General features: G+C 39.1%; 1 protein-coding gene across 6 annotated transcripts in view; it reads left to right on the top strand.

Annotated features, from left to right (window-relative positions):
* Positions 1 to 25,627, top strand: part of ADK (adenosine kinase) — a 1,085,903-nt gene that overhangs the window by 718,588 nt on the left and 341,688 nt on the right. For 4 of the 6 annotated variants that reach the window (XM_029609558.1, XM_029609561.1, XM_029609559.1 and 1 more), the window contains one exon: positions 16,353 to 16,523. The exons of the other annotated variants lie outside the window; for them this stretch is intronic. In XM_029609558.1, coding sequence (XP_029465418.1) covers positions 16,353 to 16,523 — 171 coding nt within the window. The remainder of the gene's footprint in view (positions 1 to 16,352; positions 16,524 to 25,627) is intronic. 6 annotated transcript variants of the gene reach the window in all.

The raw sequence follows: 25,627 nt of genomic DNA, 5'->3' as shown, positions 1-25,627 counted from the left end.
TCTATGTTTTCAAGCCTTCTGTTAGTAATTTTCTCCCCCTGGAGAATAGTATTTTGAACTTTATCCAGTTCTTTTATCTGATTTTCCATTTCTCCTATTTTCTTATTTTGTTCTTCAACCTCTTTAGCGTTAGCAGTAACTTGATTTTTAGTCTCTTGCACTACTCCAGTTAAAGTCACTATAGATTTTTCTAATGTCTGTACAGCCGCCCATATAGTGGTCAAAGTTATTTTCTCACCATTTAGCGTTCCTTTCTTCGCTCCTCCTAATTCCAGTGAGATGCCGGCAGCCATCTCCAAGTCTGAGATTCCCAGCGTTTCAACTGACCCCAGCCTCTCTCCTTCACTCCACCGATTAGGCTGGATCACGCTAGCTCTGTGATGACTTTTTCCATAGGTGTTAATCCCTGCAGAGCCTTCTCTCCCGTACCTCGGGTAACACCTGTTGGGGCTACGGCTTCCCAACTTCCTCGTTCACCTTCAGAACATGGTGGAACCGGCCTATCTAGACATCCGGGGCTCAGCGATGTCTCAGGGGTCATGGGGAGAGCACACGCTCTACTGCTCTCCCCTCAGCGACCTGCTCACCCGGCGTTTGCTGTGTCACTGCTGCGAAGAAAGTCCCGATGCAGGGCTGACCATTGTTTTTATGAGTGGAGGTAGGATCCTCCGTCCTCAGCCGTGCTTTCTTTTTAATGTGGGGCATGATATAAGTTGAGTAATCTTATTCGAAAAGAGCAAATATACGGAGCTCTTCACAGCACGTCTGTTCAGTCGGCCATCTTGTCCTCTCTCAATTTTTGTTAATTTAAATAAAAATCATAAGGATTTCTAATCATGAGCCAAATATCAGGGAAAAGTATTCTGCACCTTTAATTGCAGTCAGATATATTCTGTTAAAATTGAGATCTCAGCCTAAAACTCATCAGAAGATGGTTTGAGCAGGTTTTATTTATACAAACCGGCATCCATCTACTAGTAGGCTTGGATTTGTCAATAGCAATACTAGTCCTGTGCCTAGAATGGCAGACATCTGGAAGCAGCAGGCTGGAGGGATATTTGTTGCCTTCCAGCTGTGCTGATTCTTGCTCAGGAGGGAATAGGCCTCTAATCCTGATCTAGCCCCTCCTCTCCTAAACAGCATGCAAGGAACAGGAGGTGAGGGGATGAGCCCAGAGCAGAACTACTTATAGAAACATAGAAATGACGGCAGGAGAAGACCAAACGGCCCATCCAGTCTGCCCAGCAAGCTTCGCATTTTTTTTTCTCATACTTATCTGTTACTCTTGGCTCTTAGTAACCCTTGGTTCTATTTCCCTTCCACCCCCACCATTAATACAAAGAGCAGTGTTGGAGCTGCATCTAAGTGAAATATCTAGCCTAATTAGTTAGGGGTAGTAACAGCAGCAATAAGCAAGCTACACCCATGCTTATTTGTTTGTACTCTGCTGCCTAATCTATCTCCTACATTCCTATCATCCAGAGACAGGAAGGGAGGGGCTAAACTTGAAGCAGATAGAGAAAATAGAAAAAAAATATGCACAAGCAAGGTTGGAAAGCTTGTTCTCTCCATGTGAAGGTAACAAAGTGCATGGTTAGCATAGACGAATCAAACTATATAGCTAAACAAAGTGTATATATATTTCTTTGAGACTAGTTTATTGTCATTTCTTCCTCACCCCAGCACTTGTATGTCAGATATATCCTTTCAAATTTAAAAAAAAAAAAATTGTGGAGTTATTCATTAAGGGGTAGATTTTTAAAAAAAATACACGCACCTGTCCATGTGCGAGCTATCCGCCGCACATGGACGCACGATTTGTGCGTGCCGGCAGAGCGATCAATGATGCTGTCCTGATCTGTCCCCCCAGACCGGCCCCTCTCTACCCCCCCGACAGCACGTGTAAACCCTGGGATTTACACGCGCCGGGTTTTTTAAATCCGGCCGTTAGTGAGAGCTTTTATATCAGACATGTTAAGTGGCATCACTCTAAGAAATGCTTGCTGTCTCTTGGGCCAATACAGTAAAGTCTGTGGGAGAGCGGGCGCACAGGCCACTCTCCCAGCGCACGCACAGGCCACTCACCTGTGCGCCCGATTCACTATTCAAATTAGGCCCGGCAGTAAAAATAGGCAAAAGGAGGCGCTAGGGACACTAGCGCGTCCCTAGCGCCTCCTTTTGGACCGGAGCGGCGGCTGTCAGCGGGTTTGACAGCCGACGCTCAATTTTGCTGGCGTCGGTTCTCGAGCCCACTGACAGCCACGGGCTCGTAAACCGGACGCCGGCAAAATTGAGCGTCCGGTTTTCGACCCGACAGCCACGGGTCAACTTCAAAAAAAAAATTTTTTTTTACTTTTGGAAACTTTCGGGACCTCCGACTTAATATTGCCATGATATTAAGTCGGAGGGTGCACAGAAAAGCAGTTTTTACTGCTTTTCTGTGCACTTTCCAGGTGCCCAAAGAAATTAGCGCCTACCTTTGGGTAGACGCTAATTTCTGAAAGCAAAATGTGCGGCTTGGCTGCACATTTTGTTTTCTGAATCGCGCGGGAATACCTAATAGGGCCATCAACATGCATTTGCATGTTGCGGGCGCTATTAGGTTCGGGGGGTTGGACGTGCGTTTTCGGCCCCTTACTGAATAAGGGGTAACGCTAGCGCATTGAACACACGCGTCCAATGGCGGGTTAACAGTGCGCTCCGTCAGAGCGCACTATACTGTATCTGTTATGCATCTATAAGTAAAGCCTGGTGGAATTAGATTGTAAATATACATCATAATAGCAAATGGACGGATAAATGAAGTGATGTCAGTATTTAGATTAAACAGCCCTATTTGTAATTAATAAGTTGGTACGTTACTACCAAAATACAGCAGCTCCATAAAGAAGATGATTCAAGCAGAGTCTAGAATAATTTGATTTTACTCACAATATGAGCATAATTTGTCTTCAATTTATAATTTAAAGTATTTACAATGATTAGATTATTCTTTATGGTGCAACAACTCAGATTTACAAATTGAAGCAACAGGATTGACTGATCCTTCTGCACTCTTCTAGAACTCTTCTAGAACTCTAAGGGCCTAATATTCAAAGGCATTTTACGTGCTTAAAACTGCACTTTACCCGCTTTAAGTGGCTTTTGCAAATTGCTTCAATATATGCCTTTGAATTGTCCATTGGATTTACCTGAGAAGTGCACTTAAGGTGGGTGAATGGTTTCTGAAAATTGCTATGACTATGCTACATTTGCATTTGTAAGTCCTTTGAAAATTCATTTGTTAGCTTGCAAATGAATGTTGGCTATTACAGTGTAGCAGAGCAAGGCTTTAGTATCTTTAGATTTATAACAAAAAATTAAATATGGAAAGCATTACTTAAATGTCAGTAAAAATAAAAAGGATTTTTGTATTCTAATACCAAAAATGTTTTTATCTACTGAGCAAGTGTTGCAAGTATCTTTTTAAATTTTTGAATATCACTCCCCTACAAAATCCTTGAATGTCAGGGATCACAACTATCGCAAATTGCATCACATATGATGGTATTTGAATGGTTGATTGAATGTGCGATGTAACTTATCCATACTATTTGCCAGTATGGATAAATAAAATATAGTGTATATAAGGTAATATGATAAAACACGGTTTTCAGAGCATTAGGAAAATTATAAAGTAACAGTTTGAAGAACGTCATATGCAAGATGTGATGTTATGTTTCTACATTGACACCCATTCAGCTTTTCAGTGCACGTGCTTCTCCCTGCAGGTATATGCAGATGACTGTGAGGCCTAGTGAGATGATGTCAGCAGGAAGAACACTTGGGACTTTTTCTGCTTGAAATAATGTCAGTTCAATGTCCTGTTGGTATGCCCTGGAAGTTTTCTCTTCAGATGTAAAAAAAAAAACAAACCTTAATGCTTTAACATGTCTGTGCTTTTTTACAGTACTATATATTACTAAATTCCAGGCAATTTTGGTGAAAATAGGATATTTAGACCTTGGTGCTGGAATTAATCTCCTATTTATAACATTGAGGCTGATATAATAACACCATACTAAAAATCAATGATACATTTTTAGTGCTGATTTTGTACTATCATGGTTAATTTGTTTTTAATCCTAATGTAATAAGGAAATGAGAAGCATAGCTCTCAATAGCAATTGTGTTAAATTGGAAATAACATATGCACTAAAATGAAAATAAAGTTAACCTTGAAGTTAATTTTACTTTCATTTTAACATCAATACCTCTTAACATTCTGTGTCAGAAGGTTATAACACCCAAACCCAAGAGAAAGAAGCTTTATAGGAATCTGAAAAATATTAATTTAGAGGAATGAATACTGAATTACATTTTTCTGTAGATTTTGTAGTGCTATCTCCTACCTCTTAGGTTCAAGACTGGAATTCCCTTTTAAGATCTGTTTTAGATAAAGTTGTTCCACTTATAGTAATAAAGTTAAGAGATCATCAGAAATGGTTTCATCCAGACTTAAGACGGCTACAACACAGAGAAAGAATCAAATAGATCAAAGTAAATGATTATCTAAATATGCCAATGAACATTATAAATCAGAAATGAAGAAGGCCGAATGTGCTACCATTTCTAAATATTTAGATCAGGCTGAGAATGCTCCAAAATAGCCTTTAAAAATAGTAACAGAATTTTCAGATCTAAAAGACAAACTTTCACAAACTTAATGCCGGCATCTGGCTACTGCGTCAAGGAAGACTTGAAGGATATCCCATGCCGACCCGTCAAATCACTTGCTGTTCCATTGTAAACGATATCTCAAAGAGACGGTGGGTCCTGCGGCGTGATGTTAAATACTGTACAGGCAGCTTTTCGTGTAAAGCAAAACAAAGCCTTGAATACACGCCGCCTCTTTAAGATATCGTTTACAATGGAACAGCAAGCTGTTTGACAGGTCGGCGTGGGATGCCCTTCAAGTCTTCCTTGACGCAGTAGCCAGATGCCAGCATTAAGTTTGTGAAACTTTAATATGAATGCTTGCCACTGCTAACACTCAGTTCTTAGCTTCTGAAGTCCTCCTGTATGAAGGCTTCACGTTGCATGCTCAGCCACAAGATTTTGAAAGCTGGGGCCACAGTTGGTGTATTCCTTGCGATCTACATCTGCCTGATGTGTGAACACCTGTTGGTCCCCCTTAGGCAGCCTTGACGCAAAACATGGCCATGTCGGGGCTTCCTGGGGCTTCCCTGGATAACAAGTGTACATTGTATTATAAGCGCTCTCCTTTGTCTGCTTTAAAATAAATAATTCTATGGACATGTACTGATCATTCTCTTTCCTTGGTATTTATCTGTATGTGTGTGCTGTCTACTCCATCTTTGTAGCTTTGATTTAATGTACATCATTTTGATTTTATAGAAAATCATATATTAAAGATTACCATTATGCCCCCCAACCTATTCGGGAGGTCAGAGGGTTAAAATAGTGGTCAGGGGGAGGTCATGGGAGTGCTTTAATGTGTTGTTGGTTTTGGGAATTGTGTAATTGGATTAGGGGACATTAGTGGGTGAGTGGGCTGAGTGTGGAGGTGTGTTAAGGAGTGAGGAGTAAAGCAGATAGGATGAGTGTGGGGTGCATTAGAGGTTGGAGGCTTAGGTGTCAGAGAGGATTGGAAGGCTTTCTGATCCACGCTTCTTGTGCAGGGGCCTCAAATTTGGAGCTTCCTTGGGACAAGGGCCCCAGTCTCACAACTGGGAAGCTTGAGGCCCCTACACCAGAGTCCTGTAGTGGAGAGCCTCATAACAACACACTTTAGCCTCTCCATCCACTAAGACGTTCACTCCTTAACATGTCTCCAGACGTAGCCCATGCATCCACTGAGCACCCAAACCCACTAAAATATACCCAATTAATGCCCTTATCTATTGATGCACTCAATAATGCATCCCACCCACTAGCATACTCCTTAATGTCTCTAATCCACTTACAAACCCAGTAAGACCCCGGCTCACTAATTTATCGCACTATTCCCCTAAATCTAGTAATATGCCCTATTGTATTCCAAATACAGTAACATACCCAATTGATCCTCTAAACCTACTAATGTACTCCATTGATCTCCTAAGCCTAGTAATGTACCCCACTGACCCCCCCCCCCATTCAACCTAAACTTAGTGACAAATCACAGATAGGCAGGTGAGCCACATAGAAAACCAAAGCAAAATACTGGTAAAGCAACATACCCTATTGTGCCCCCCCACCAACATATACCACTGTTTTCTCCATCTCACTATGCCCCCCCCTATAGGGGGCATTCCATGAAGTTAGCAAGTAGCACATTTAAGACTAATCGGAGAAAATTCTTTTTCACTCAACCCACAATTAAGCTCTGGAATTTGTTGCCAGAGGATGTGGTTACTGCAATTATTGTAGCTGGGTTTAAAAAAGGTTTGGATAAGTTCTTGGAGAAGTCCATTAACTGCTATCAATCAAGTTTACTTAGGGAATAGCCACAGCTATTAATTGCATCAGTAGCATGGGATCTTCTTAGTGTTTGGGTAATTGCAGGTTCTTGTGGCCTGGTTTGGCCTCTGTTGGAAACAGGATGCCTGGCTTGATGGACCCTTGGTCTGACCCAGCATGGCAATTTCTTATGTTCTTATTTATGCCAGCTTTGTTTTAGGATATCGATTGAAAAGTAAACACAGATGCCTTAAGAATAATCAAGTTTTTCAACTTATTAAACAGTATCTATGTGTACATTAGTAAGGCATGATTAAATAAACACTAATTTCAATTAGTCAAACTATTGATGTATTCCCCAGGCTGCACTTGCGGTGCCTAAACTGATCACAAATCTGACTAGAGGGAATTGATCAAATTAGCTCACAATTGTGTTTACTTTTGTATCTAGTTAGACTAAAATACAGCTGGTATGTAAGGAATTTTTTTTTAAGGCTGTTAGAGAATGAATAGTGAAAAGGTTCTTAATGGGATGTTGGACTCTGGAGTGGGCTGTGGGGCACATTGGTTTGATTGGTGGGATAGGAGACAAAGTAGGGTATGTTGTGTTTGGAGACACAATGTGATGCACTGGTTAGTGGGGGATCGTGGTATGCATTGGGGTTTGGGGGAGCACAGTGCAGTATGTTGGTTAGGGAACCATTGTGCAGCATTAGTTTTTTCTGGGAGTACAGTGGGTGTGTTGATGTATGAGGGGCAAAATGTAGTGTATTGTGTGGGGGGAAAACAGTGAAGTATATTTGGGCATATTGGGCAGTATAAGCATTTTGGGGAGAAATATTAGTGTGTGTTGGGGGCAACAGGTCAGGATTAATCACTTAACTTCTTCATGGTACCTTTTAGTGACAGGAATGCTGAATAGCTCTGCCCTGTCAGCAATATTATTTAACATGTTTAAGATCTATTTGCAAATTACTAGCAGGCTTAATTACTGATTATCGTCATTATGCCAATGACATACAGTTTCCATCCCTGTAACCTTTTCAATTTCTCAAACCCTGTCTGATGTATTTCAGCTATTAAACAATGATGATTGCTAACAGCCATCCCAATGGATGACTCTTAAATATTAGGAAGACTGAATTAATTATTTTGTCCAGATCTCCTGATAACTATGCTTTTCTTCAAGTTGGTGACTGGTCAATTCCAATTTCCAATCAAGTCAGAAATCTGGCCATAATATTAATTCTACCTTATCCTTCAAGTCACAGATAACTGTAGTCAGAAACTCTTTTTATAAACTTCGTCTGTTACTCCGGCAAAAGACTTTTCTTAAATCATGATGATTTTCATACGGTTCCCCAAACTATTATTATTTCAAGTTTAGGTTATTATAATGCAGTATACATTAGTCTGTCAGCTTCTACGCACTCTACATTACAGACAGAATGCAGAATACTACAGCTAGGATACTAACTGGTACGCATCTCATCGGTATTATCCTCCCTTATTTGGCTCCTGATGTTATGGTATGTAAAATTTAAGGTCTTAATATTAGTGCATAAAATAGTCCAGCTTTCCTTGCCTTCACATTAATGGTTTACATTCCACCTAGGGCTTTACATTCTGCCAATAAGAATCTCTTGGAGATTACTTCTGCTCGCATACTTTACCTTTTGCAATACAAGAGATGAAACTTTTATGGTGGTGGACTCAGTCCTGTGGAATGCTTTACCAGCTGATCTGAGAGTGGATTTGTGTTTAAAGTATTTTTTGAGAAAGAGGCTCAACACACTTTTCTTAGCACAAGGGTATGGAAGTTTGGGTGATACAGTAAGCTAGGCTGTACATCTTTTCTTTTCATGTGAATTGTGGAAGACCTTTATTATCTGGCCTGTGATATCTATTCAGGTGCATGTTTTTATGCAGGTTAGGTTATTTTGATTGCTGTGCATTTGACATTACTTGGATTTGTTTATTTGTTGTATGTTAATTTTATAAATGTATTATTTTGTAATCCACTTAGAATGGATGATAGCTGGGCTATAAATATTTTAAATAAAGGGGTTTTTGTTACTGGGTAGGTGTGTTAATGTTGAGAGAGGTTAGGAGTCATGATGAGTGAAAAGTTTAGTGGGTAGGGGGATAAAGTATGGGGTGAGCTAGTGATTGGGTGAATGGTTGGCACATAATGGGAAGTGGGGTTTTTAATTTTTGGAGGCTAGTGTAAGTAGTAGGTTAGTGGATAAGTAGTGGATGAGTTAATGGGTGTATGGATCATAGTGGAGGCTGTGAGAATTTAGAGGGCCTCTTTTACCCCACACCCACTCACCAAATCCCACCCCCACAGATTGATGAGAATGGGTTAGATGAGTGGTTTAATTAATTCATAGGATGGTGTATGGGTGGAGAGTTTAAATGAGTGAGAAGGGAAGCAAGTTTAGTAGATGGGTTATTAGGTGGTTAATGGATGGGTTAGGGTGAGGATACCAGCTGGGACAGGTGAGTGGGTGATGGTAAGTGAGGGGTGGGTTTAGGTAGAGGGATGCGATAGTTGAGGGGGAGTAGGATGTGGATGAACTAAGTCAGTAGAGGGTATAGTGCAAGGATTAAGAGGAGGGTAGCCAGTGGAGAATAGTTTATAGAGTATGGGGCTTCTAGATTTGATCTGCTTGAGTGTGGGGTGCTGAAATCATGGCCTACATATCTTGGATCAGTCTGTTCTAAAACTGGGATCTCAGGTCTGTGGGTGACTGATTTTAGCTTCTATTTAATTCCTATAGAAGTAAATAAAGTTAAAACTTTTTCACTTCAGGACCTAAAGTAAAGTTTCAGCATTAAAACAGAAGTTAAAAAATGAGCTAATTTGTAGCACAATTCCATATGCAGTTTTAGTATACATTAGCATGCAAAGTGTGCTAAAATTAGCTCACTTTTTTACTACTTGTTTTTATTGCACAGAAAATGTATGCTAGTGCTGGAGTAATCCTGCACTAAACCTAACGCAGTTTATTTCATCAGCCTTATTGCTCTTATGGAATGATTTGTTAAAGGTACTTTTCAACTGAAGATGCTGTTTTCAAGACTCAGTTGTGCCTTAAGTCCAAGGACTTCCTGTATAGCAATTTAAAAGTCAAATTTTAAATGTCTCAGTATTACTGCCGAATAGTACACAGTACTTGGATACAGTTGGTTTTACAAACTTAGGCCTCACTTGTTTTGTAGCAGTTCAGTTCACTATCTGTGTACTCTCGTTTCTTACTTTTGATAATACCCTAACTAGGAATCACCAACAAAGATTAGGGACTTGGGGTTGTCAATATACTAAAGTGTATTAACAGCTCAGTTAGCATGCATAATCTAGCTTGTGTTTGCATCAATCTAAAAGCTATGCTAATGAGATGCAAAAATATGGAAAATACCTTATTACCTGTTAATGTAGCAAAACGTCTGTGTTAAAACATGCAAAATATAACACAGATGCATTTACACCTAAAACTTAATTATATCTCTGGTTTAGTAAAGATTTTGTGTTACTGTCCACATTAACATGTGTACTTTACTGTCTACAGTAACTCGTAACTCATTTGCATCTGCCGTTAATGCTCGTGTAAAACACTGTATTTAAAGGTGTTGACAGCCAATGTTAATTGGCCCTTTAGTTTGTAGTTTTAAGTTTAATAATTTTATGTTCTGGGTAAAAATATTCTTAGGTAAGGTGATGTTTAGATGGAGTTGATTTCCTGGTGAGAAACGAAATAGTGTAGAAGATAGAGGGAAATGCAGGGCTTTTCAGTTTTATAAACTTTGTATCCAGTGTAAAGTTCCAAAAATGTATCCCATGCCTCTTAAGCTATTTGCAGCCTTTGATAACTTGTATTGAATTAAGATAAGAGTTATCCAGAGGTGATGATGTATATGAGTTTTTGAGATATACAATACCTAATGAGAATAATTCCTCAGATGTTCACACATTAACCAATTACAATAATTTTGTTTATAATCATAAGCAACCATAGGAGATATATCATATCAAACATTTATTCAAAAAATATATTCTGTACAATTCACATTCTAAAAGAATATATATTACTCAAATTATTGAAAGACATGGGGAAAACAATATGAATAGTGAAATTTTGTAAAAAAAAAACAAAAAAAAAAAACCCTTCAAAACGTCATTCATTTGAAATGTTGTGAACCTCAGGAAGACTTTGTATCTTTTAGCGAAGGAATGCACGAAATAATATTGAAGTTTTGTAAGAAATATCGCTAAAACGTTACTAATTGAGAGGTGGTGAACCTCAGTATTGCACTTTTTATTTTATAAATGGCATGGATGTGTGAATGGGTGAGAAGAATGTAAATTGCTGTGATTTGTAATGGTTGATTCAAGGGTTTTTTTTTTAATGTATAATGTCTTTTGATATATGTTTAAGATATGAGGATTGCTGTATCTGATTAATATATATTCTTTTAGAATTTGTGAATTGTACAGAATATATATTTAGAATAAATGTTTGATGTGATATATCTCCTATGGTTGCTTATGATTATAAACAAAATTATTGTAATTGGTTAATGTATGAATATTTGAGGAATTACTCTCATTAGGTATTGTATGTTACGAGTTTGTTGAGAGTAACATGTAATTCACCTGGTTATTTTTTTATTGACCTTTATGACTTTTTGAGACCATCTAGATATTTACTTCAGATATTCCTCTTCATCGGAAAAAAGGACCCATGTGACTCAAAAGTTCATGTACATGCAACATCTTTGAGTAATTCTTATGTTGATTCTATAAAAGATACTACAACCCAGAAACAGTATGGCTGCTAGATTTCTGTACTACATGACTATTTCCTTCTCCTTTTTTTCCCCATTTGTTTTTAATTTCCTCTACCCCAGATATCATGCCTGGGAAACAATTGTATCCTTTGAACCCCAAGAGGTGAAGAGAAGTCTCCTCCATTAGTATCCCTCACTCAGTGCCATTCTATGATTGGCAGGAACTGCCTCCATCATGGCAACCTTCTTCCTACATTTTACGGTCTTGAGCACATCACCACGGCAGAGCACACAAGCCCTGCTATCCAATACACACCTCTTAAAGCAAAACAGGTTCTTTATATTATAAATGGTTTGGTCATTTTATTATTTGCGGATGATATGCTGATGACACTGACATGCACAACAGTCATTGCCAATTGTATTACATACAATTGAAAAGTTTTGGGAGCTTTTCAGTGCTAAAACTTAATTTGGGAAAGTCGGAAGCACTAGATATAGGGGGCCATCTGCAGTCAAGATGGCAGTCATTTCCACTGACTTGGGCTGAAAACTCTTTAAAATATCTATGTATTGTTGTTCATAAAGACCCTACATAATGGTATCAATGTAATATTCTGCCATTAATATGTGAATTTTGTCAGAATTTAGAATCTTGAATGCATTTTCCAGTGTCTCTTATAGGCCAAGTGACTGTAGTAAAGATGTTCTTGGTACCGAAGCTGTTATATTTGTTACAGAGGACTCCATTGCTTCTCTCCTGAAAAGATCGCAACCTAGTTTCTCAATTATTTAATCGATTTTACTGGAAAACACATAAACCCAGGTTGGCTTTATCCAAACTTATAGCTCCAAAGGAAGAGGGGGGGTTGGGAGTTTCTAATTTAAGATACTATAACATAGCCTGCAATTTGATATCTATAGGGGAGTGGATTGTGGTAAATTTAAGTCTCCCTGCTTAAAATATGAGAAAAGCTTTGTTACACGTCTTGGTCTTGGTTTTGTTTTGCATGCAAATAGAAAACAACTACCCATCCACATAGCAAAGTCGTTATTGATGAATGCTAATAGAACTTCTTGGAAGTACGTACAAAAACTGTTGAATCTGCCTTGGGAGACCTTCCCATTTCTTCCTCTGGTTGGAAATTTGGATTTCCCGCTGGGTAATATGTACAATTTCTTTAATAAATTACAGGACAGAGGTAAAGCTTTTATAAAATTCTTTATTGATAATGCTACGAATAAGGTATTATCTTTCTCCCATGCTACAACCCAAGAAAGAGATCTAGGTGTCATAGTGGATAACACATTGAAATTGTCGGTGCAGTGTGCTGCGGCAGTCAAAAAAGCAAACAGAATGTTGGGAATTATTAGAAAAGGAATGATGAATAAAACGGAAAATGTCATAATGCCTCTGTATCGCTCCATGGTGAGACCGCACCTTGAATACTGTGTACAATTCTGGTCGCCGCATCTCAAAAAAGATATAATTGCGATGGAGAAGGTACAGAGAAGGGCTACCAAAATGATAAGGGGAATGGAACAACTCCCCTATGAGGAAAGACTAAAGAGGTTAGGACTTTTCAGCTTGGAGAAGAGACGACTGAGGGGGGATATGATAGAGGTGTTTAAAATCATGAGAGGTCTAGAACGGGTAGATGTGAATCGGTTATTTACTCTTTCGGATAGTAGAAAGACTAGGGGGCACTCCATGAAGTTAGCATGGGGCACATTTAAAACTAATCGGAGAAAGTTCTTTTTACTCAACGCACAATTAAACTCTGGAATTTGTTGCCAGAGAATGTGGTTCGTGCAGTTAGTATAGCTGTGTTTAAAAAAGGATTGGATAAGTTCTTGGAGGAGAAGTCCATTACCTGCTATTAAGTTCACTTAGAGAATAGCCACTGCCATTAGCGATGGTTGCATGGAATGGACTTGGTTTTTGGGTGCTTGCCAGGTTCTTGTGGCCTGGATTGGCCACTGTTGGAGGCTGGATGCTGGGCTTGATGGACCCTTGGTCTGACCCAGTGTGGCATTTTCTTATGTTTCTTATGTAGTACAGCACATTCCAATACAATATAAGAGATCTTTTACTACTTACAGATATAGTTGCATAGGAAAATTGTTCTGTACAAGGGGGAGGTTGTATTTCACTGGTCCATTTCAATGTTTGTGTCATCTTTATCAGAAAAGAAGGATATCCCTATCAGTACTGTATAAATATTTACATTCTTTATGGATTATCCTATTATCATTTCTTTAGCAGATGTATGGAGTAGGGATATGCAGATTGTATTCACTGATGGACTTGGGTGTGAGTCTTGCACTGATAAACAAAGTGGCTCATAGTGTCGCACTTAGAAAAATACAATACAAAATAGTGAACTGAATATACTATTTACCACGTAAAGCCTTTAGAGCTGGTATATCACACACTAGTGACTGTACAAAACGCCATGGACTGGAAGCATAATTTCTTCATTGCTTTTGGGAATGTCCCATTATTCAAGGCTTCTGGTGTTCTATACGGGACTTTTTGATATCTGTACATATATCTGATATCACCTGGACAATGCCCTTTTGTATTTTGGGGCACACCGAAAGAACTAATCTTTTTAGAAAAACCAGAAAAATCCTCATTAAAAGCTGCCTGGTGGTGAAAAGTTTTTTGAAAGTGTGGCTTGATGAATCCATCCCATCAATGGCTGCATGGAAACTGGCTTTGTTGGACTTGCTCCTCCTGGAATTTACATCAGTGGACCCTGCGCGTTCAAACTCTCTTAGCAGTTTTTGTGCAGTTTGGAGGCCACTTTTCTCATTTTTTCCTGCAGAGCTAAATGACAAGATTAGTAAATAGGGAGCTATATGCCTGGACCTTAGTAATCACCTCTATAAAATATATATTTTGGAACTGACTCAGTGATTGTTCTTGGGAATGGTGGAGGGGGGATACCATCACGCTGAGAATGAATATGGGGTATTGTTAGCCCAGAGTGTGATGATTTTATGTTAAACATTAATCTGACAATTTCATGCCTAAGCATTGGTACTAACTGTTTTGCAGTGGTACTGAAGATATTACTTTGTCTATTGTTATATTTGTTAAAAAAAAATTCACTAAAAAGTAAATGGTTTGGTTACTAAGATGTGTAAATTAAGCTGTGAAATGCCTTTATGTTTAGTAATGCTATAGAAAGTCTGATTATAGTATTAGTTACTCATTGGTTGAAGATGAATAAGAACATATGGTCCATGATATTAGCCTGTAAAGCATATAATTGCACAAGCAGTACATTGTTCTAGTAACCATATTATTTCTGGAGAAAAGTAGCTTGGGATAGATCTTACAGGACCAACAAAAAATTAAATAAGCAAAAACAATTGTGCAGAAAAGGTATGGAAAAGAGATTTTTGTTAAGCTTTAATGCATAAATCTAATTTCAATATATTTTTCACTTAATCTTACAAAAAGCAAATTATTGCAGTGCAGTCAACTATATAGTAATTTTTCTTGATATTTGTTCTTATATAGAAATTTCCCAACTGAAAACGTAACTTTCTGAATGGTGATACTAAATGTGGATATTCAGATTTTTGCCATTATCAGTCCTAACTAGTGATAAGGCAATTTTCACAAGGTTTAATGGAGTAGTAGTATATTTGAGCTAGACACTGGAGAAGACTGAATCTGAGGAGTCCAAAATGAAATACATTAGAGTAACACTAACCTATGTTGTATGAATCTTCTTGACTAAGCCTTTTAAATTATATTCTTAAAATCAATCAATATATATATGTATATAATTAGTAGACAGTCAAAACTACCCAACAACGTGGGTCATTTAGCTTTGGTTATGGCTTATGGAAAAGTACCCACACAAAGTTGTGCCTGCCGTTTGTGCAAGTAGTTTATCAAGGCAAACGTACGTAAATAGTTAGATTATTCAAAACTACCTGCATAAGTGACTCCTCTGATCAGATCCGGCCCTGGGATTGCCTACAGAAACATGCAGATAGAAGAACACGTGTAGATAACTTTTGCAGGTACTTTTATCCGCATATGCAGAAAGCCAGTTTACACAGCCAAAACAGCGGTTTTATCATGGAAGAGGCTTTGATTACTGTCTTCAGTGCTTCTATCACTTTTTACCCTTTTATTTCCTTGCCATGGCAGTATTTTTTCTGTGCCTTTGAGTTCACATCTCAGTTGGAAGTGGCATGAAATAGGTTACAACTACCCACGTTTTTCCCCCTGTTTTATAGCTTATACTTCACCTGACCCAGCCATTGCAGTGTCAGTCCTTGGCTGGGGTCACAGGTTTCCCTCTAGAAGCCAATGTGAATGCACCCTGGCATCTGGCCAGTAGGTATTACCGTTGTGCAATGGCTGACACTTCAGCCAAGGCTTGGGAATCAAATCCAGGTCTTTTGCACTGTGGCTCATCCTGCAGGCCAGCACACGTTTAGACAACTTCTGTTGAATGTATGTTCCATGTCATGAAATATAACTCAACAGTAGCACAGCTTGATTAAAAAGCAGTATCAGTCCATAATTTTCATCCTGTTAAACACTCAAAATGTTTAACTACGTGCAAATAGAAGTTTCAGACAAATATTAAAATGATCCCATAAACCTTTTGCTTATCAAATGTTTTCACCCTCGTTTTTATACTCTATTTCCCCAGAAAATGTAATGGGTAACTTTGGATTCCCTCCCTGGGGAGGGTTGAAAGTGAAGTCTCATCCAAAACAATCTCTTCTGCTGAGAGGTGTCACCTTTATAACAGCAGCCACTTCCCTCCCCTCCAAGCCCTGGTAGACAGGAGATGCTAGCGCAGTTTTCCTGCTATGGAACTGGTCATGAAAACCTACAAAAATCACAATTATATGTGAGAACATCTGTTGTTGCATATATTACCTTGATTTTAGGTGATTGTGCTCCTAGCTGTATTGATATTTTTCAACCCTATCTTTTGTCTTACAGCTTAATTCAGTCCTGCAAGTGGTAGCCAGCTGATATTTATTTTTGTATTTGTGCTTTATCCTCATCTTTCAACAGAATTCAATTGAATTTTATTCTTCTGTTCATTTAACTACTTCCGTCTGCCTTTTGTTTACAGGGCTTTTTCCTCACAGTTTCACCCGAATCAATACTAAAAGTAGCTTCTCAGTCATCTGAAAACAACAAGATCTTCAGCCTGAATCTGTCTGCCCCATTTATCAGCCAGTTCTATAAGGACCAACTGATGAAAGTCATGCCTTATGTTGACATCCTTTTTGGAAATGAGACGGTAAGACCTCTGAAATAATGTGTATGTATGTATATGTGTGTGTATGACTCTCTCTCTCTCTCTCTATACATACATAAAAATGTGTGTGTATATATATACACACACACACACACACACACACACACACGGTTGTGCTTATAAGTTTACATACCCCTGTCAGAATTTGTAAGATGTGTAGCATTTTAAGAAAACATGCGTGATTAGCCAAAACACATCTGTTATTTTTAATGTGTTTCAAATTAAAAGTATTATACATCACAAAATAGCACAATCATTAAACAAACCATAGCAATAAGAGAAATAATAAAATGTTCCTGTTCAAAAGTTTGTACACCCTTAGTTCTTAATATCGTGTATTGCCCCCTTTTGCGTCAATGATGGCTTGCAGACGTTTGTGATAGTTGTGAATGAGGCCCTTTATTTTCTCATGTGGTAAAGCTGCCCATTCCTCTTGGTAAAAAGTCTCCAGATCCTGTAATTTCTTTAGTTGTCTAGCATGAACTGCATGTTTGAGTTCTCCCCAAAGTGGCTAATTATGTTGAGGTCAGGAGACTGTGATGGTCACTCCAGAACTTTCACTTTCTTCTGCTGCAGCCAATGAAGGGTTGACTTGGTCTTGTTTCAGATCATTGTCATTTTGGAAAGTCCAAGTGCACCCCTTGTGCAGCTTCATGGCTAATGAACGCAAATTCTCCTCCAATATTTTCTGATAAAATGCTGATTTTGTCCTGTCAACAATTTTGACTAAATTCCCTATGGCACTGTAGCTCACATATCTACCCCTCAAAATAGCAGAGATCCACCTCCATGTTTCATGGTAGGGATGATGAGCTTTCTTAATAGCATTTATGATTGTGATCATAAAATTCAGTTTTCATCTCATCATTCCAAATTATTTTATTCCAGAAGTTTTGAGGTTTCTGTAGGTGCTTTTTGGCATATTGTAAGTGGGGAGTTTTGTGATGTTGGTGCAGCAATGGCTTTCTTTCTGTCAACTCTACCATGCTGCTCATTTTTATTCAAGTATCTCCTTATTGTTCTTGCTGAAACACCCACACCACTTTGTTTCAGAGAACCCTGAATTTCAGTAGAAGTTGCTTGCTGGTTTTTCTTTGCAACCCGACAAATTTTCCTGGCAGTTGCTTGAAATCTTTCTTGGTCTAGCATGGTATTAACAGAACCTGTAGTTTTCCACTTTTTGATCAGTTTGAACAGTACTGAATGGCATTTCAAATCTTTGGATATCTTTTTATATCCTCCTCCTGATTTAGAAAGTTGAACTACTTTTGCTCACAGATCCTTTGACAGGTTTTTTGTTTTCCCCAAGCTTCAGTAATCACCAAATTCAGTGCATCCCTGGAAAAAATGCACAAGGGTTGTTTCTCAAGAGCTAAGAAACTCATTGACTATTTATACACAGACACTAATTACAATCAAACAATGCACAGGTGTGGATACCTACCCTTTAATGATATCTTAACCTACATGTGTTAACTTCAGTGTATATTATCTGTCCAAACATTCAAGGGTATGCAAAATTTTGAAGAAGGCCGTTTTATTATTTCCCTTATTGCTATAATGTACTGTGTACAATTCTGGTCGCCGCATCTTAAAAAAGATATAGTTGCGTTGGAGAAGGTACAGAGAAGGGCGACCAAAATGATAAAGGGAATGGAACAGCTCACCTATGAGGAAAGACTAAAGAGGTTAGGACTTTTCAGCTTGTAGAAGAGACGGTTGAGGGGGGATATGATAGAGGTGTTTAAAATCATGAGAGGTCTAGAATGGGTTAATGTGATTCAGTTATTTACTCTGTCGGATAATAGAAACACTAGGGGGCACTCCATGAAGTTAGCATGTGGCACATTTAAAACTAATCTGAGAAAGTTCTTTTTCACTCAACACACAATTAAACTCTGGAATTTGTTGCCAGAGAATGTGGTTAGTGTAGCTGTGTTTAAAAAAGGATTGGATAAGTTCTTGGAGGAGAAGTCCATTACCTGCTATTAATTAAGTTGACTTAGAAAATAGCCACTGCTATTACTAGCAACAATAGCATGGAATAGATTTAGTTGTTGGGTACTTGCCAGGTACTTATGGCCTGGATTGGCCACTGTTGGAAACAGGATGCTGGGCTTGATGGACCCTTGGTCTGACCCAGTATAGGCATGTACTTATGTTCTTATAGTTTATTTAATGATTGTGCTATTCTGTGATGCATAATCGTTTAATCTGAAACACATTAAAAATAACAGGCATGAGTTTTGTCTGATCACTCATGATTTCCTAAAATGCTACGCATCTTACAAATTGTGCCAGAAGTATGTAAACTTATAAGTACAACTGTATGCATATATCTATCTATATATAGATATCTACATATGTGTATGTGTGTGTGTGTGTGTGTGTGTGAAAATGCCTGGCATTGCTCAAGTTATCTGGTCCATAACAGCTTATAATTTAAAAATCGAAGAAAAGTGAAAATAAATATTGTTTTATTTTGTTAAGTAATTAGCAGAAAGCATATAGACACTTAGGGAATCTTTCTATAAACTAGATTGACAGTATATTAAACCAGTATTTCCGAACCAATGTGCCTTCACACCTGATCAAGTGTGCCACGGAAAAGTCACCACTTCTTGATTCTCAGTTCTAGGCCAAAACTTGGGCTTTATTCTCAGCACCCTGCTGAGACAGTAGTGGCTCTTAAACGTGTAGCAGCTCCCTTCTGACAACATGTGTAATCATGCATACCTCCCCTTCCTAGTTACAGCATGAGCCTTTAAGTGTGATAATTAATAGGCAGCATGCAGGACATGGGTAGCTGGAGCTCGCTTTGTGCAGCACAAAATTTATACACACACAGTATCTCCTTATTTCCCCATCTTTGAGGCCTTCCAGCCTCTGTTTTATCACCAGGCTGAATGAGACAGAGACCGTGTACTGAGCATGGTTGTGACTCACGCTGAATGTTGGGTGCAGCAGCAGTAAAGGAGCTCTGGCAGTCGCAAGTATATATTGGCAGGTGGTCCATTGCGGTGGGCTCATGTTTTTCATCTTCTCACTCCCTTTATTTTAGAATTTTGAAGAGAGACTGGTGTGATTTTAAGGGCTTTCCTAGCTCTTCTTTTGGCCATGGTGGCGGTTGGTGTGCCATACAACATTTTTGTTGCCTTGTTTATGAAAAGGCTGGAAAACAATGTATTGGACATCTCTCATTGCCCAACTGCAGAGAGTGCTGAATAGCGATTGTTACATGTGAAAATTAAAAAAACACCGGTTCCAGTACAGATCCCTGGGACACTGATCAGTTAGTCTTAGTCTCTGTTTCCTGCCTTTTAACCAGTCTACAATACACAACAGTGGGATAGCCATGAGTGTGCTATGCACACCCACTTAGGGCTCAGGCTCACACAATCAGATTTGCCCAACACCAGAAGAAGAGGCCTGAGGTGGCCAAAGAGGGAGCGGGTTGCCACAGACCCCATCCCGTGGCAGTTGAAGGAGTCTGATAATGCCTGAAGAAGATGCCCTGTATGTGTGTGAGTGAGAGCTTGTGCGTGTGTTGGGACCTTGTGTCTGTTTGCTTGTCTGGGAGCCCAGTGTGTGCGTCTGTGTGTGTGCCTGCCTGCCTGTGTATTGGAGCCTGAGAGAGAGGCCTTTGCAGACAGAGCATATTTGCGAAAAATACCCAACATTACTCAGGTTGGTTGATTCATAACTAATGTACATTTTCAAAACCAAACAAAAGTGTAGGTGGATGGGCGCCTGTGTGTGTGTGTGTGTGTGTGTGTATGTATGCGTGAGAGGGAGCTTGTATGTAGGGGAGCTTGTGGGGGAGGGAAGTGTTGGTGTATGTGCTTGAGTGTGGAAGCCTGAGATATGGCACTTTGCAGATGGAGCATATTAGAGAAGTATACCTGGGGTTGCTCAGGTTGTCTGGTTCACAACTGGTGTACATTTTCAAAACCAAACAAAAGTGGAAAGAGAAATATTCTGTTAATGTTTCAACAAATTAGAAGAGCCTGTGTGTTTTGTGTGTATGAGCCTTTGCAGACAGAGTATATTGTCTTTGCACAGTGTGCCTTCCACTGTTCAGGGCGTCACCTGGTGACCACAGACATACGTGACAGTGGCCCGACCGACACAAGCCTTTTATTTAGAGAGGATCTATATACATATATGTGTTGTGTGTATATGTGTGTGTATATATATATATATATATATATATATATATATATGTGTGTGTGTGTGTGTGCACGCGGGTTACTTTTTCGATTGTTCAGCGTGTCATGCTGTGTTAACAAAGGACTTTTTAGTGAAGTGAGTGGTTCTTATCAGTAAGAGGCAACATGCGGTTTAATGTTTGACTAACTCCAATACATATAAATGGTAATGGATATTCCTTGCGAAAAATGCTTCATTGTGGATTAACAGCATCAACAATGGATACATAATGGCTCAGAAGAAAGGAGCATTAAGCATGAGCAAGGAGAACAGGATTGTTGGTAGAAGTACTTCTGTACAAGCAAGATAAGACAAAACTTTTTGCATGAAGGATAAAAGCAAATCCTACCAATAGTAAACGCTTCTTACTTTCCTACAATGTCCCCCTGATGAATCCTCCACGAGGTGAAACTTAGGCCGATGTTGGGATTGACTTTAGAAGATCTAAGAACTATTCATTAACATAAAGGGTTTTTTGGTGGGGGGGGGGGGGGGGGGTTTGCAGCATTTTGATTAAGAGCTATATTATGTTTATTTTGTATTGGAACATTGTTGCAACTATAAGGTGTGGGTATGTTGGTTTTTAATGTATGTGGTATGAGTGAGAAGTGTGTGGTGTTGAATGGGTTTTAAGGAGAGCTGGTCTAATGATGTGTAATATATTTGTATAAAAATAAAATAAATTAGTGCTAAAGTACTACCTAGTCTGATGTGGATATGCAATGTGGAATGTTTTGTGTATGAGTTAGTTTTAAAAAGAAGAGTAGTTGAATAGAAAGTGACTATCTTTTTTTTGTTAAGAATGGTCCATAAGTAGATGCTCTGCTAGCTTTCTTGCTTACTATCAAATGGCATGGAAGGGAAGGGATAGAGGCAGAAAGCTCAGCTCTCTAATAATGCTCAGCAAATACGTGAGGATGTCTGCTACATCAAGAATCCATGAATTTTGGATACCCCCTTTCTGAAGGAAACTGGGTAGATGCTTCTGTCAAAGTATAGCAGCAAACATGCAACAAATCTGGCATCTCTAGGGACGAAGCTAAGAAATCTTGGATACCCAATTCTCAGTTTAAGTGTTAACAAGTGGTTTAATAGTGACAAATATTACTTTGCCATAATATTGTGTTAGGAAAATGTTCTCTTTAATCTCCCCCCCCCCCCCCCCCCCAAAAAAAATGTTTGAGATACTAGATTCTTTTACTTATCACTTGATAAATATTATTTATGTTGCTTATAGTCTTTACATTTTCTGGCAATAAATCCTCTAAGATGACTGAATTACAGAACTAGGTACATTACTCAGACAATTAATATAATTGTTTTTAAAAATTCTATCAAAATTCTGAAAAATATTCATTTGAATTAATCATTAAAATGGAAAATAGTTTGTAGAATTTAATAAAAATCCCTTTAACTATGCATTTTATAAAGGTTAACTCCATTGTTTTGTTAATAGATTTTGCTAAAACTGCTGCCAGCTTAGGTTTTAATCCCTGTTGTTGAACCAGAAAATAAGATTTGCTAGCTCTGTTCACAAGACCAGGACAGATATCTGTTCATTCAGTACATGCAACTGATTTTTATCTCATGTCTCTGAGCTCATTTATTATATAAACATTTCTAGTGATACCGAAAAGCTTTCCAGCAATATCAGTTTAATATTTTATCGTATTGCCCTGTGAAACGAGCAGTTCTCAAGATCTTGCCACTTGGATGACTTTAAAAGGCCTCTAAAGCTTTGCATTCTCTTCAAGGCCATTTCATGTGCACTAAAAATAGTATGCTGTACACGAATAGCTCAGCGTGTACACTAAACTGCTCTAAAAATATGTTGGCATGTACCTGAAAGAATAGCATATGCAAATGAAGCTTTAGTGGATGCACAAAAAATAGCATGGGGTGCTCTATCCCATGAGCTATTGAACCAGCACTTGCTAGTACCTAAAACTTAACACCTTCCTGGGACCAAGTGTTAAGTTTTTAGTTCACATATTTCAGGGGCTCAACTAACAGGAGGCATTAGGGGAGGAGATGAAGCTTTTAGATTAGGAGATGTGAGGACAGGAGAGGGAGAGTGAGAGAGAGAGAGAGGACAAGGCCAGAGAGGACACACCAGCAAATAATGGAACATATAGAAAAACATTCCACATTTATTTTTTTTCCGTTTAATGTTCATTATAAATTGGAAGAACAATGAACATAGATATGTAACATCAACTCCACATCATACAGTGTAGACAAATTTAAAATTGAAGGTTCAGTGATGACTGTTATTGTTCAAATATTGTACCCTGCAAAGTATATAAACCAAATTGTTATAATTATTGCAAACGATGCCCATCTACAAGTTCCAGTCAAACTCCATGGTTGCAGTGCATATGTTTTATTTCCCCTACATGGTCTCAGATGGTATGAACAGTCTGCACGCCAGGTGCTGCAGGGGAGACAAGGCTACAGCAGTTGAGTCATAAATCCCTCACAGAAGAATTGAGTGGAAATCGGGGTGGATGCTCATGGGGCAGCCTTTTGCCACCCAAAGTGGGATTCTCCTCTCTGCCCTTTCCACTTCCGTTCCATGGCTCTTTGAGATGGCCACTGCTGTGTGGCTTGGATGGAGTGGACCCCATGGAAGAATAAGGAGAAGTTTTGGGGGCTGGAACACAAAGTGGTGCCTTTCTGGTGAATGGCAATGGCCATTACTGTCATTGTTGCTGTTAGTTTGTCCAAAGACCATTTCAGGTGATCTAAAGCTTCAGCATGCAGATAACATGTTGCTGCTGCTGCACTAGGGTACTCATAGAATGGGGTATCAGATGCTGATGTCCTTGTGACTCAGGGCTGGCAGGGTTACCTTTCTGGCATCAATGGGATGGATGTGTTCCCGTGCTGACTGAGACATATTCTGATGCTAGTCCTACTCCTTGGCAGACCTCTGGAGCATGTGCTTTTGGTCTGCTTTCTCCTTTGCTAGAGGTCTTTTTTTTCTTTCACCTTCTTATTTGAGGTCCAGATGCTCTCTCGTCTGCCCTTAGGACTTATACAGGTTTATAGCAAAGGGACTAAGGTACGAGGAAAAGAGGATTGCAAATGCTCAGTTTAGCATGTACTCGTTTAGCCTCCCTCCCTTTTATTAATTTGCTGAGAGGGTTCACTGTATGTGTATCTGAGTCCCCTCACTCTCGCTGTGCCGCAGGTATTCTCTTGAATAGGTGAGCAGGTGAGGAGCTTCTGCTTCAGGGTTCCAAACATGACTAAGTTCTTTCTTCCAAACAGAGTTGTGTTACAGTTGTGGTGTTCCAACACAACTTCAACTTTACTGAGGGATTTTTTCAGTAAACATATCTTGAAATCTAGTACATTTCTTTTGTAACATCCATTATGCACTATCTTGGCCCATAAGCATTCATTCAATATTAAAAGTTCAGTAGGTGAATTTGTTCTTTTCTTGTACACTCCATGGAATCCTTTTTCTTCTTTTCTGGACTTTAGGGTAGATGGTGGGATTACTCCTTTCTATGCAGGATTTCTACTTGTACCTGGCATCCTCTGCCTGGTCTCTGTTATCTTGCCACTCCTTTTCTCTACAATATGCTGGGTAGGCACTGCTGACTTACAGGCCGATACAGTAAAAATCGCGCACAGGCCACTCTCCTGTGCGCGCGATTCAGAAAAAAAAATTATTCAAATTAGGGCCCGCAGTAAAAAGAGGCGCTAGGGACACTAGTGCCTCTTTTTTGACAGGAGCGGCGGCTGTCAGCGAGTTTGACAGCCGACGCTCAATTTTGCTGGCGTCTGTTCTCAAACCCGCTGACAGCCATGGGTTCGGAAACCGGACGCTGGCAAAATTGAGCGTCCGGTTTTCAAGCCGCAGGCAGATTTTACATTTTTTTTTTTTTGTTAATTATTTTTAACTTTTGGGACCTCCGACTTAATATCGCCATGATATTAAGTCGGAGGGTGCACAGAAAAGCAGTTTTTACTGCTTTTCTGTGCACTTTCCCGGTGCCGGCAGATATTAACGCCTACCTTTGGGTAGGCGCTAATTTCTGAAAGGAAAATGTGCAGCTTTGCTGCTTTCATCCAGTTCTTGGGCAGCCCTTTCTACAAGTTAGGAAAGGTGATTCAAAATTCCTTCCAAAAGAAAAAATATGGAGCATCAATTCACCAACCCTTTGACAGGTTAGTAGTTATTCTCTGAAGGAACACCTAGGTGCCAGCACCAAGATATTCTGCCTGCAGATCTAATGCATGGGCAAATTGGATAAAAATTCCTTGGAGGTCCTCTCCACAACTTCTAAAACTTTCTTGAAATATTAGGGGTCACTCATTAACATAAAATATAGAGAGGCCCACTGCTGCAACTTCCAGTGGGGGTGCTGTGGAAAAGGTAGTACATTCTGCATAGTATGTCCCTTCTACAGGGACACATTGTAATTCTAGGCATTGGCATTCAATGATTATATTGCATGAGACACATACTATGCTTTAACAACTTTTCACCTTCGCTTTCCCTCCCTATCCCTGGGAAAGTATGGGATTTCCCACTGTTACTGCTACTACTATTACTAATATTTATCATTTCTAAAGCACTGCTGGTCTGTTCAGATTTTTAGAATATATGGATTTGAAAAGTTAAGCTGTGGGGTGGGTTGAACTGCCAAGGATATAATGAATCGGAATATTTTTTATTCTGAACAAAATTTCAGAAAGCCCCAGTCACTGTAGAGCAAGTGACAATTTTAACATGCATGCTACTGTTTTGTGCGTACACCGTTAAGTAACATTTTAGCATGCACATTACATTTTTAGCATAGTGCACACTGACATTTTAGCAGAAGTTAGCACAGTAACAAAATACCCTAAAATGGAAGTGGAAA

Source organism: Rhinatrema bivittatum, chromosome 7 (genome assembly GCF_901001135.1).
Source record: "Rhinatrema bivittatum chromosome 7, aRhiBiv1.1, whole genome shotgun sequence".
NCBI classification, from domain to species: Eukaryota; Metazoa; Chordata; class Amphibia; order Gymnophiona; family Rhinatrematidae; genus Rhinatrema; species Rhinatrema bivittatum.
The sequence above is the reverse complement of the archived record's forward strand: the minus strand, read 5'-3'. Positions and strand labels throughout refer to the sequence as shown.